This window comes from Mytilus edulis, chromosome 2 (genome assembly GCF_963676685.1).
Source record: "Mytilus edulis chromosome 2, xbMytEdul2.2, whole genome shotgun sequence".
NCBI lineage: Eukaryota > Metazoa > Mollusca > Bivalvia > Mytilida > Mytilidae > Mytilus > Mytilus edulis.
The window spans coordinates 70,142,687-70,156,177 of record NC_092345.1 but is presented as its reverse complement, the minus strand read 5'-3'; the positions used below and the strand labels follow the sequence as shown (position 1 = coordinate 70,156,177).

The 13,491-nt window shown below is 31.1% G+C and overlaps 1 protein-coding gene across 3 annotated transcripts in view; it reads left to right on the top strand.

Annotated features, from left to right (window-relative positions):
- Window positions 1-13,491, top strand: part of LOC139512798 (secretin receptor-like) — a 106,454-nt gene that overhangs the window by 81,145 nt on the left and 11,818 nt on the right. For all 3 annotated transcript variants that reach the window (XM_071300715.1, XM_071300717.1, XM_071300716.1), the window contains 4 exons: window positions 9,176-9,275; window positions 10,439-10,549; window positions 10,918-11,054; window positions 13,332-13,426. In XM_071300715.1, the coding sequence (XP_071156816.1) occupies window positions 9,176-9,275; window positions 10,439-10,549; window positions 10,918-11,054; window positions 13,332-13,426 (443 nt within the window). The remainder of the gene's footprint in view (window positions 1-9,175; window positions 9,276-10,438; window positions 10,550-10,917; window positions 11,055-13,331; window positions 13,427-13,491) is intronic.

The window sequence follows — 13,491 nt, the reverse complement described above, 5'->3', positions numbered from 1 at the left end:
GAGAAAATAAATCTCGTTGAGATAAACAACGATAATCTATAGTTATTGCGACAGCTTTTTTGATGCATTAGTTGGACATGTCATTTTTTCTGTATTCTTTCGACATAATTATTTGGTGATTTTAACATACGATATCGAATTTATTACATGTCGGAAAGATAACTATAATATCATAATGAGTCATATTGTTGTTATTACAACGTATAATTTCATTAACACGACAAAGCTATCGTGTTACACGGTGGCTCGATAAAAGAACATATATGTCGCAAAACGGCATGATTATATTTCACCGTGGCACTTATTGCATTTAATAGGGATTGCTTAATTCTTAGGAAAAGTATGTTGATCTAATCGTTTAAAAGTTTGCAGTTTTGAGTGGGACTTTTGGTGTGTATTGAAGGTGTTTAAATAAATAACCTGACATGAGGTATTAAATGCTGTGGATTCTTTTATTTCGTGGGTCCCAATTTTCGTGGATAAAGGACAACTTGCTTATAAGTGGGTATTTAATTTCGTGGTTTTGTCAAAGTCTGTATAAAATTTGTCATTTCTTGAATATTTAATGTCGTGGTTCGCCTGTACCAACGAAATTCACGGAAATTGGTATCCCACGAATAATAATGAATCCACAATGCTTTAAAATTAATCCCTAGTTAGCATTATGATATGCACAATTGTAAAACACATATGTTACCTACGTTCATTCCTATTCCATGTATTTAAACGTAGAACCGACTTATGAGTATCCATTCGCTGAATTTCATCATTCAGATATATTTCATAATTGCTTAATCAGTCATTGTATTTGTAACTATATTTCATTGTGCTGAAGAGCATTATTTGAATTAAGTGTTAAAGAAATGAACAGTATGTACCTCCAAATTGTTCGTGTCTTTTGTAAAAATACACCATTAGGGACCGTAAACCAGTTGTGTCTATTGTTAAAATAATACAATTAGTTATCGTAAACCAATCGTGTCTGTTGCAAAAATAACCCAATTAGGGACCATAAGCCTAAGATGAATTAATTGGCGAATTACGCCTCCTAAGCTGTTATATAATAAGATATCATGTGTGATATCAAGGCACGCCGTCACTATCATAATTTTCTGGTACAAGTTTTCTAGGTCACAGTTTTTTTTATGAATGTTTATATAGTAACAAAGATTAAAGGAAGCTTTGATTAAAAAAAAATTAGCAGACTTGGATGCAATATCATCTCATGAATCTTGGATGGACTTAGACGAGAATTATCCAATCACGGTACCGTTTTTAGCTGACTAAGTTTTTGACGAAAAACTTTGATGACTTTTCCCATTTTCCCTGATCAAAGAAATAAATTTGACCTAGTTACCTTTGGTAGTTAAACCCGAGCAGTATTAAGTTAAAGTTTTAATTAAACATTGGTGAATTACATATATAAAGTAACATGCAGGTTCACATATTCCTTACTCTGTCTACGCTATATCCGATTTAGAGTCTTTGTCTGGTTTTTCAGTGAAACGAAATCGTATGTTGATTATAATGCAAAAGAGAGATTCATTCAGTTCCTCACTTTTCACCGGTGAGTCTCAAAAATGTAATTACATGAAATAATTATATGGTGATTTCAAATTCTTATGAAAGTCTTATCGAGTAACAGAAATTATAATTAACTTTGTAGAAACCTGAGAATCGACCATGCTGGTCGGAGTTGACTCTCCCTGATAATAATAGATTTCACATTCAAAAGTTAATAACAAAAATACTGAGTGAATTCCAACTAAAATTCTAAACGGAAAGTTCCTTAGCAAACTGCAAAATCAAAAACTTAAACAAATCAAACGAATTGATAACAACTATCATACTCCTGACTTGGAACATGCATTTTGTTTATTACAAAACGGGTAATTTAACCTGCTTTTATATTTAGCTCATAAAAAATTTATTTTCTTGACAACAATATGTGAACAGAACAAACAGACATAATAGGTAAAATGTCAAAATAGGGGTACATCAGTCAACATTGTGTTATAATCTTCATCACCTTAAACCAAACAAACAAACCTGCAAACAAAGAAAAAATATAACGGCATATAGGCAAATCACAATAACAAAAACGAAAGATAAGAATATGAATATTTATCATTGCACAAGAGCACAGTGACGGGATGTGTAAGTACCGAACCAGGTCAATGATATTACAAAATATAGGCTAAACAGTAAAGGTAATATTAAAGTGAATAAGTGGCAATTAATGAGTCGCATGCCATTCCCATACAAAGCATTACTTTTAGATTTCTTTTAATATATTCACAATGGAATGAGACATTTATGTGCATATAATCATTAACCTACATATATTTCTTCATCTTATATAAATCCTTAACATTTTATTCTAAGCAGGATCAGAACCATAAAATCAGTAAATATTCATGAATAACTACAATAAAATTCACATAATGGGGTTCATGACGTCTCCTTTCAATAAAATTTCTAAAAACAATGTCTCCCTCGATAACATTACAATCATGATATAAGCATAATTGAACAGCGAACTACGTCTTCCTCCCATAATCACTTAAGGATGTACTTAGGTGATCTTAGGTGAAATTAAATAAATCAAGAATTTAAAATTAATTATATATGCTGGAAGAGTATTAGTTAAGGATCAAAATAAGCTAAAAAATTGATAGGTCATGGAGCTCCTTTTCGAGATATTTGATTTATAAAATATGGCGAGGAAAAGCTGACTAGGACTTTTACCTTATATTTGCATTGGTATTATTTGGGTCTCAAATCAATAGAAAGAAAATCAAGAATCTGCTAGAATTTTGTCAAATGAACTTTTATGAGCTATTAATTCTTATATCAAAAGATAAATAGGTGTTATGGGGCAAACTATTTTACCTTGTATTGTATGGAAAAACACTAAGGAGTCCGAATATCTTACAAAAATACCAAAACTTCACCTAAGTACATCCTTAATATGATCAAGTTCTGTCCTTTTTTTCTAATATATCAGAAAGCATGTAAATGTTGATTATCTTAATATATAATTGTTAACTTTTTTGTTATTTTAAAGCTTGCATGTTTGTGTTTGTTGAATCAAAATCAACATTTTGTAAGGTACATTTGGATAAAAATTGCAATGTTCATCACAACAACATTTATTCTGAGTGCAAACAAACCTGTGCAACTGGCACCATTTCTGGACATAGATATCTGACATTCAAATGCATTTTATTCAAACTTAACAAGATTTTGCTGCAATTCGCCTTTATTGTTTACTTTCAACGAAAACCAAACTATTCATTTAATGACAAATTTAAACTTTTAAAAGACTAACTGACATTTGTTATAATTCTTTTGTGTCTGATGCTGTAAAATTGGTATCGTCTATGTTATTATGATCAAATTTCAGGATGCCTAGCGTTTGAATTCTGGATTAGCGCAAGTAGATCTTATAATTTAACAATTATATCAATACCATCTGCAAATGTGAAAATTTATAAGTTGTTGGAAAAGATTAAAGCCCACACGACGCTTATATGATATATCAAACAATTCATTCATAAGCACTGAAAAGCGTAGGAGATAATATACATCCATGTTTAAAATATTATTCCTATTTAACCAATATAGTTTCAATGCCACAAAATTAAAACCTTTTTTTCTACATAAATGGATATTTTCTCAATTAGGTGCCGCACCTTCCCTTGCATACCACTTTTCACTATTCAAAATGCCTGCGATAAATACATAAAAGTATGGGGTTCTTCATAAGAACGCCCCAAAAAACAAAAAATACATTTTGAAACGTCAATCCTAACAAAAGGCTACCTAGTTATTTTTTTTTCATATTTAATTTCTAGGAAGACGTGTCCCCACTATCTAGTGGTATGTTTCGCGGTCTTAGATTTTCAGATAATAGAAATATGTCTAGTCTATTGATTTACCAATTATAACATTGTTACAGTGTTGATTCGCAGGGCAGCTGAAACATGCATGAAAAGCAGGAATTCAGATTTTTATAAATCATTTAAAACCAAAATCAAGACAAATTACCATTTAAGTCTTTTGAACATATTTCACATAGAAGTTGATGATTTTTGTAATGATGTCTTATTCTGTAAGGAGATCTTTATTTTCTATGATACTATCATAAACCCTTGGTGAAATAATTACCTGACTTAAAATGTGATCATGGATATAATTTTTGTGTAATTTCAGCTAAATGACAACTTTATATAATTTTTCTTATGTAAATATGTTTTTTTTATTGTGATAATACGAATATGGTTTTATTTAAGAACAATTTAATTTCAATATTTCCTTTTTATGAATGATTATAACTACAATGTATCTCTAGACAGCTGTGGTTATTCAAATGCTATGTAAATATACAGTCTTTGATTCTCTCTACTTATAGAATCCATATAATTGCTTTCAAAGCTTGTCTTGTATTAAAGAGACAATCGAAGATAATTTTCCGAAAAATGTTCAAATTTGACAAACGTAGTTTATTTACAACGTAGACAAGTGTTTTGAATGTAACGGAGTTTTATCATAGTTATACTCAAGATTAAACAGTACACTTTTCAGCTGTAATAAATCAGGATGCTTTTCAATTAAAACTTGACATTCAATTATCTGGTGATTACTAAGATTCGAATATAAAGTTATTACCGTCAAAGGATCTTGAAAAGTCGACAATTCTACGATTTATTGACATATTGGTTACAGTATAATATAAAAGATGGATTTTAACGACACTGCTCTTAACTTGAGGATTGGTATAAAAACGACTATATTATAAGAACAATGGTTATTAGAAGTTGATAAAAGGGAAATATATCTGTTAAACAAATGATTTCAAGATCGGTCTAATTGATTATGCAGGTGTATTCCGAAAAGAATCGTATAACAGTTGATTGCAAATAAATACTGATCATTCAAATGGCATAAAACAATAAGATGTGATATGATAGCCATCAGAAACCAAGTGCTGTATAAGTACACACATACTGTTATAAATTCCTTTAAACAATTGCACTTTTAAGTCGTAATTTTTCAGTACATTGGACCTTTGCAGTATGATTATTAACATATAAATGATAAAAAAAAAAAAAAGATGCCAGAGGAACAATTAAACTCATAAGTCGAAAATAAACCCCCAACGCAATGGCTAAAAAAGAAAAAAGACAATTAATAGTACACAAAATACAACATCGAAAATTTAAAACGCAGCAACACGACCCCCTCCCCCCACCCCCCAAATAAACAACTGATTTGATCTCAGGTGCTCCTACGATTCTACGATTTATTGACATATTAGTTACAGCATAATACAAAAGATGGATTTTAACGACACTGCTCTTAACTTGAGGATTGGTATAAAAACGACTATATTATAAGAACAATGGTTATTAGAAGTTGATAAAAGGGAAACATATCTGTTGATCTCAGGTGCTCCTACAATTCTACGATTTATTGACATATTAGTTACAGCATAATATAAAAGATGGATTTTAACGACACTGCTCTTAACTTGAGGATTGGTTTAAAAACGACTATATTATAAGAACAATGGTTATTAAAAGTTGATAAAAGGGAAACATATCTGTTAAACAAATGATTTCAAGATCGGACTAATTGATTATGCAGGTGTATTCCGAAAAGAATCGTATAAAAGTTGATTGCAAATAAATACTGATCATTCAAATGGCATAAAACAATAAGATGTGATATGATAGCCACCAGAAACCAAGTGTTGTGTAAGTACACACAACACTGTTATATATTCCTTTAAACAATTGCACTTTTAAGTCGTAATTTTTCAGTACATTGGACCTTTGCAGTATGATTATTAACATATAAATGATAAAAAAAAAAAGAGGCCAGAGGAACAATTAAACTCATAAGTCGAAAATAAACCCCCAACGCAATGGCTAAAAAAGAAAAAAGACAATTAATAGTACACAAAATACATCATCGAAAATTTAAAACGCAGCAACACGACACCCTCCCCACCCCCCAAAAAAAAACACAACTGGGGTTGATCTCAGGTGCTCCGGAAGGTAAGCAGACGCTAAAGTCTTCCCTCAGATATTCTCTATTTTAAATCGACAGACTGGTTGAAAGAAATAGTTTTGTTTACATTAAGGGTAAGTTTCAAAAAAGATACAAATATCATATATTAGGTGATAATTCGTCCTTTGTAATAAACATTACAATGACATTAAAAATGTTACGTTTTAGTGATATGTGTTCAACCATTTATTGGCATTCCTGTCGAGAACCGAAAATCCCACAATATCTTTTTTCCAAGCCCATGAACTTGAAAACGTCATGCTACTGATAAATGTAGTAGTTGAATATGCTATAAAATGTGTTAAGAGAAAGTTGAAAGAACACAACTTTACACGTTATATCAATTGATCATAGCTGGTGGTTCATAAACTCAGAAGTGAAATCAAAAACTAATTTGTACCATGAGCACCCATGAGTTGTGAATGTTTTAATACATTTTAGTCCCATCAGAAAAAGCTTAAAACATGTTCCTTTTATATCCAACCGTCATGTAATTGAATACCGAACTTTTATAAATTTGGATTTGCGTCCTTCTCTCCTTTTTTATTCACATAAGGAGAGATGGTAACTTAACTTCACAAAACTCCCTATATAGAACACTATTTATATTGTAATGTCATTAGATCTGCTCAAAATTATGACTTTGTCCTTAATTTTGCAACAGATGTACGACTTCAAATGATTGTCTATGATTGCAAACGGAATACTTTCAGACATGCGATTGATGAGCTTACCATTTCTCAACAATACCATACATGCTGCCCAATATTTAAGCTTTCATTTATCTCAATTTAAACTAAACGTTCGTTCTTGTTCACGTTTTGTTGACTTCATCTAAAAGCGTACTACTGACGAAAACATGTTCTTCAGAATTGCATATACAAGGAAACACAAGTGAAAAATTGAACGAACCCATAACGAAGTCGGCGTTTCAAATATTTTACGTTCATCATCTCGAAATGAAATGCATAAAAGCTGTGTCTGTGATCAAACTCACTTCTTCGTAAATAGTTATCAAAGGTACCAGGATAATCAAATATAATTTAAGATGCCACACGCGCGTTTCGTCTACATTAGACTCATCAGTGACGTTCAGACAAAATTAGTTATTAAGTCGAAGAGCATTGCGGACTCATAATTCCAAAAATTATGTCTATTGCAAATGTGAATATTATAATTAGTTCTTCGAGAACAAGGGAATATGTATTTTTTCGTCTATATTTACTGAAAGTATACATATTTTTAAATTAAGTTACGTAATTGAAATTTCGTATTTATTTGTTCATAAACATTTGGTATAGAAAAAAGATAATACAATGAAGTAAATATTAGTTAAATGGAATAAATCAACGGAAAGAAAACAAAACTAATGTCGCTTTTAAATTATTATGTTCCAGCATCTCCAATTATTTTTCTCTCATATCATATTAATCGTTTATACAGTTTTTATGGATGCATTACGGAATAGTTTATAGTGTACATATCTCGTTTGGTGACGAAGTAATGCTTTACACCATATTTGATTTTAAAATTTCATTTGGAGCTCATTGTTTTCACGAAAAAGATAAAAAAAAAAATGAAAAAAAGGTGTGTCTGTAATGATGATCATCAAACTTTATAAATAACCACCCCAGATATTATAACAATACTTGATGTTACGCATATAAATTGAAAAACATAAATATTCTTCACATTTATAGGTTATGAATTGATAAGAATAGATAAAACTGCTAATCTAAGTCACTAGCCATTCAGCTTGTTTATTGATTAAAATAAGATTCAAGTTGGATGCATCTTAATATTTTTGAAATGATGTTTTATAAACATGTCAATCTTTGTTCAAATGATATTTTAAATCTCCTGGAGCTGAAATTGACTAATATATCAGATATTCTTAAATAGAATTGAGAAATGAAAACATCAATATGACATCTTCTTCCTGACCGATTTTGTCTTCACAATATATAAACAAAAATACCTAAAATTATGACAATCAACTTTCACAAAACTAATGATATATCTATTTCATTCGTGGATGATGTAATTATTAAGTCTTTACAAGAGGAACAAGAAAACCTGCATCTTTTCGTTGAAATATCCTGTCGTGTTATCGGTATTTTACTGATTGTTTACAAGATATTCACATTAAGTTCCGTGGACATTTTATTTATAAAATGTTATTTATAAAATAAAAGGGGCGGTCAAATTTATAGATCGAAAATAAACTGACAACGCAATGGCTAAAAAAGAAAAAGACAAACAGATAAACAGATAACTATTGTACACAAGACACAACATAGAAAACTAAAGACTGAATAACACGAACCCCACCAAAAACTGGGGATTATCTCAGGTGCTCTGGAAGCGTAAGAAGGTCCTGCTCCACAAGTGGCAACCTTCGTGTTGATCATGTTATCACAAAGCCGGTAAATAGTCTGATTCGGTAGGTCACATTCGTAAAAATGGAAGGGGATTGTAGTTACTACATAAGGAACATATCCGATATCATCTGTGAAACGGTTATTCCATAATGGTCACCCAACTCGTGATGGCGTCCGTGAAATTTACAAAGGGATAATTTTGACTTCACCATTTGGAACTCTTGGTTTAATAGCTTCCTTGTAAGCAGCACTCTATCAAGAAAATCATGATAGGAAATACAAGCCCAGGAATATCGTATCAATTGGAAGATATATACTCTGTATACAGGTCAATGATATATATACTCCGTATGCAGGTCAATGATATATATACTCCGTCTGTAGGTTATCGCTCGTTATTTGATTTAAAATTATAAGTTCTGGTCTAACAAATGGTAACTGTTATCAATATAGAACAGTTAATGACACGAAACATATTTTTCGTTGGTATCTTTTAAATTACCATATTTTACCGGTTTTTCAGGTTTCCCTTTACAATATGACTTTTATATATAATGCCTCTTTATATATTTTTGCATATTTTCTTCATGTCAATGCTTGTAGTTTTATTCATTAATCGATTAATGAATATATCACTAAGGTTTCCTTGAATGCATTAAACTGAAATGTAATTGTAAATATTATTTTGTTGCCAAATTGAATTTTATGTTTCTTTTTAGGGTAAAGTATTCATAAGCCCAGATGATCAAGAAAAAGCTATTCTACGTGCACATATTGACTGTTTATCACAGCCTTCACACAGACCACATTCTAGTAATGGTACTTATTTAGATTAAATTGATAAACTTTTGAAACTTGTATATTAATTGCTTTACTCATATTTGCATTATCTGCTCACATAATAGTTGTTTTTGAATCCTGTTTTTTTTTTAAATATTCAACCAAGGAATCAGTTGAAGTTATAAAGCAATTACCATGCATGAATACTGATATTAGCCTCAGCATTTTATTTTCTACAGCTGAATGTCGCACAGTACATCCGTTATTATGTATATTCGTTAGATTGTGATGCTAAGCTATCACTGTTTTTTGGTGAGATTCGTGTTGCTTATTCTTTAGTTTTCTAAATTTTGTCATGTGTTCTATTGTTTGTCTGCTTGTATTTTTCATTTTAAGCCATGCCGATGTCAGTTTATTTTCAATTAATAAGTTTGATTGTCCCTCTGGAATCTTTCGTCCCTCTTCTATCAATTATTTCAGATATTATTTTAAGGTCTTTCCTTTTACAAAGTGATACACCTTACTTTATTACTTCCGTATTTTTATATAATTTCCCGCCAATCTTTGGATAATGTTTCACCGTAACCCTATGTATTGACGCAACCATGTTCACACCTGTATCAATATTATAAATATCTATCTAAAACTCACTCTGCGAATCGTAAGGTATTACAATATGAAGTTATTTGCCCCAAACTAAAAAGCCTTGTAAGTGGATAGACATCGGACAAGTTATAAGTGGAGAAATCCAAAAACCAAAAAGAATCAAGACACCTTAGTAGAATTATGCATTATGAAAATTAACTGATTTCAGTTTGCCACAAACAAAACAAAAAACTGTAAGTCATAGACACAAGGGATCTTCAACTCATATAATTATCAGAATGACTTCAAACACGTCATAAATTACATTCGTTCGAAGCAAAATCTTGATATTGGAAAGATTTCGGGTCATTACATGGAAACTTTGTTATATTTTGACAAGATGGATTTGATCTTGACTTCAGGGGCATCAACCCATTGCTTGTTTGTGAAAAAAGAGACTATCATCTATAACACCGAAATCTAATATTCTTATCCCATAAGTTGTTTTGCAAGAAATTCTGCATATATAGGGGTTTACGAAATTAAAATAAAATAACTCTCAGTTGTTCACAAACAGTTGACATTTTACTTCTACTTTTGTCTTATCTTTACTTCAGATGTATATTGCAATAGAACATGGGATGGGATACTGTGTTGGCCAGAGACTAAAGCAGATGAAGAGGTTATTCTGTCATGTCCGGATTATATCCATGAATTTTACTACAACAGTGAGTATCTGTATACTCTTCTTTTGTTATATAAGACCTCATCACGAAATTTTTAAATTCATTGTGTATGATGCACTATTTAATGTATAATGTCTGCATATTGTGATTTAGAACGATTCATGTATAAATATTATGTATTTTAGTTTTTTATCAACCTACAATTTTACTGCACAAGTGAAACCTTCATAGAACAAACTTGATCATTTATAGTCTAAACCAGAATTATTTAATGTAGCCAAAATCTGTGAGTATAAAAACTAATAACAGATAATACTTTCGACAAATTTGGCTGTGAAATGAAAGTATGTCCTTTTGTTTCAGTTGTGGTATCAAGATGCATAAATAATTGATGAGAAATTTTCCTTCAGATAATGCATCGAAACATTGTATGTCAGACGGAAGATGGTACATTCACAATAGTTTGAATAAGACATGGACAAATTATACATCTTGCTATAATCAAAGGCAGCAAAATCAACCGACAATGGTTCCAACATTAGTTCAGGTAATTCCGTATATTTATCATTACAATAAGATTGCGTTAGAGTTGAAATTGAAAGTCAGTTGTTTTGCTTTTTATCTTAATAAGAGGCGCGTATCAACTGAATGACCTTTACTAAAATAAACCAGTATCTACAGATGACCGAAGGAAAGATAGTTAATGATACGGAATAATGAGAAGTATAATAGTAAATGTTAATGAAACTGAAGATATTTTGATATCACTTTCAATCGATTATGACCTTGCCGTAAGTGTCGAGAACTCCTAACAAATATAACTCATTACCGATTGACTACATAATATCAGAAATTTCCCAGGCAAATATTGAATGAGTATGCCGCTTTAAATTCTTGAATGGAAACCCCAAAAAACGAGAACAACAAACATATACACAATGTTGTCTATTTTATTTTCTACTTGTTTTCGTCAAAATTATGAAAAGGTATGACTACACATTTGTTATGCTCCATGTTGCTAAACAAACAAGGGAGAAGAATAAACTTTTTATAAACCAAACAAAACAACGAAAATCATCTTTTTATGCTAGAATTTCAACTTGAATTGATTAGCCTATAAAGGTCTTGTGATTTGTGCAACAATATTGCTATGAATAAAATAGTATACCGCTGTTCAATAATAATATATTGATTAAGCAAAAACAAAGCCGGTTTACAAATTAAACCCGATGTTAATAAGATATAAGATACGAATATACGAGCAAGAGGTTATGCGATCGTATAGACAACATTTCAGCTAACAAATTGCCTTTTTATGTGTCAAATTCAAAATCGGTTAACATTCAAAGAGATCAAAATTCAATGTGCAAGATCGGTCGTTCTCTGTAGATATATCAGTTTTTTTCTCAGTTTTTGGTAGGATTCAATGGTAGTCGTTTTAGCAAATTTTCGAAATTTTTTAACCAGAACGAAATACAAGAAATCTTTTTTGTAAGTTGTATACGTCAGCAGCGCTTTTTTTATTGCCTTATTCATGAACGCTTACAACTTAATATTTGATTTCTGATTACTATAGCAGAAACATCTAAGCTTTTAATCAGATTTTAAACAATATATCGTTTGACCAAGATGTTCATTCGATTCCAATTGATGCACCTGCTTGTTGACGTTTCTTCTTCTACCTCAGTTGTGAACTTTCCATTTCTATGTTTTAACATTCAAGCCATCCTACAGAAGGTGTATATATCTCCCAGGTCTTGAATTTCCTATCATTATTTTCTTGAAAGAGAGTTACTTCTCCGATGGAAACTATTAAACCTAGAGTACCAAGTCGTAAAGTGGTATCATTCCTTCGTAAATTATATGGACACCATCTCGAGATTGTTGACCGTTATAGAATATGTTCGGTGTGAGCTAAGGCTCCGTGTTGAAGGCCGTACTTTAACCTATAATGGTTTACTTTTTAAATTGTTATTTGTATGGAGAGTTGTCTCATTGGCACTCACACCACATCTTCCTATATCTATTTACAGATGACAACAGATATGTTCCAATTCTTGTAACCGCAATCCCGTCCTCTCTCCTCAAAATGTGACCTACTTAATTAGACTTATCACAAGGATTGTACTAACAATAGCAACATAACAGGTACAACATGTGAATCAGGATGTGCCTATCTTACGTAGCACCTGATATCACACCCTAGTTTAGTATTGTTCACGTTGCTCAGTGTTAAGATGTGTATGTTGTGTTTTGTATATTAGTCTTTTGGTCTTTTTTGCCACTTCTCATTCACTGAAGACATGTCCAAATTCTTTAGATACCAGAATATACGTGTATAAATATAAGAAGATGTGGTATGAGTGCCAATGAGACAACTCTCTGTACAAGATTAATCTGTAATTTATACCCCTTGCGCACTTATCCTGTTGAAAACATTTTAACATGTAGACAACGCACCAGGTCTCTCTTCCTATGTAGTTCTTGCGACTTTCTCAGACTTAATTCCTTGATTTTTCTATCGCCAGCTCAGTAGTCAACACTCCTTTATTGACAAGAAATTCCATTGAAAAGACATGTATCAGAATTGTTCTGTCTTTAAAATATTGAATTACTCAAAACACTTAATTTTGTTTCTACCCAAGGCTTAAATAATACGAAACATGTTTTGCACAAGTATTTGCAAATATTTGGATTTAATGCTCATCATATTTCAACCTAATGTTGAGCCAACCTAAACTGCCAATAAAAATACCTTCACGGTAGATTTTATTTGTTATCAAGCTATTAGTTATAATGATTTAATTTCTGTTTCTTTTTTCAGCAACATCTAGAAAACATCAAAATTATGTACAATGTCGGTTATGGTATATCTCTGGTGTCATTGAGTTTAGCCGTGTTTGTTATGGTATATTTTAGGTATGTTTTACAGTTAAATATATTGTTTGCCAGAAGATTCAATTACCCATATTGAATATCTAAAC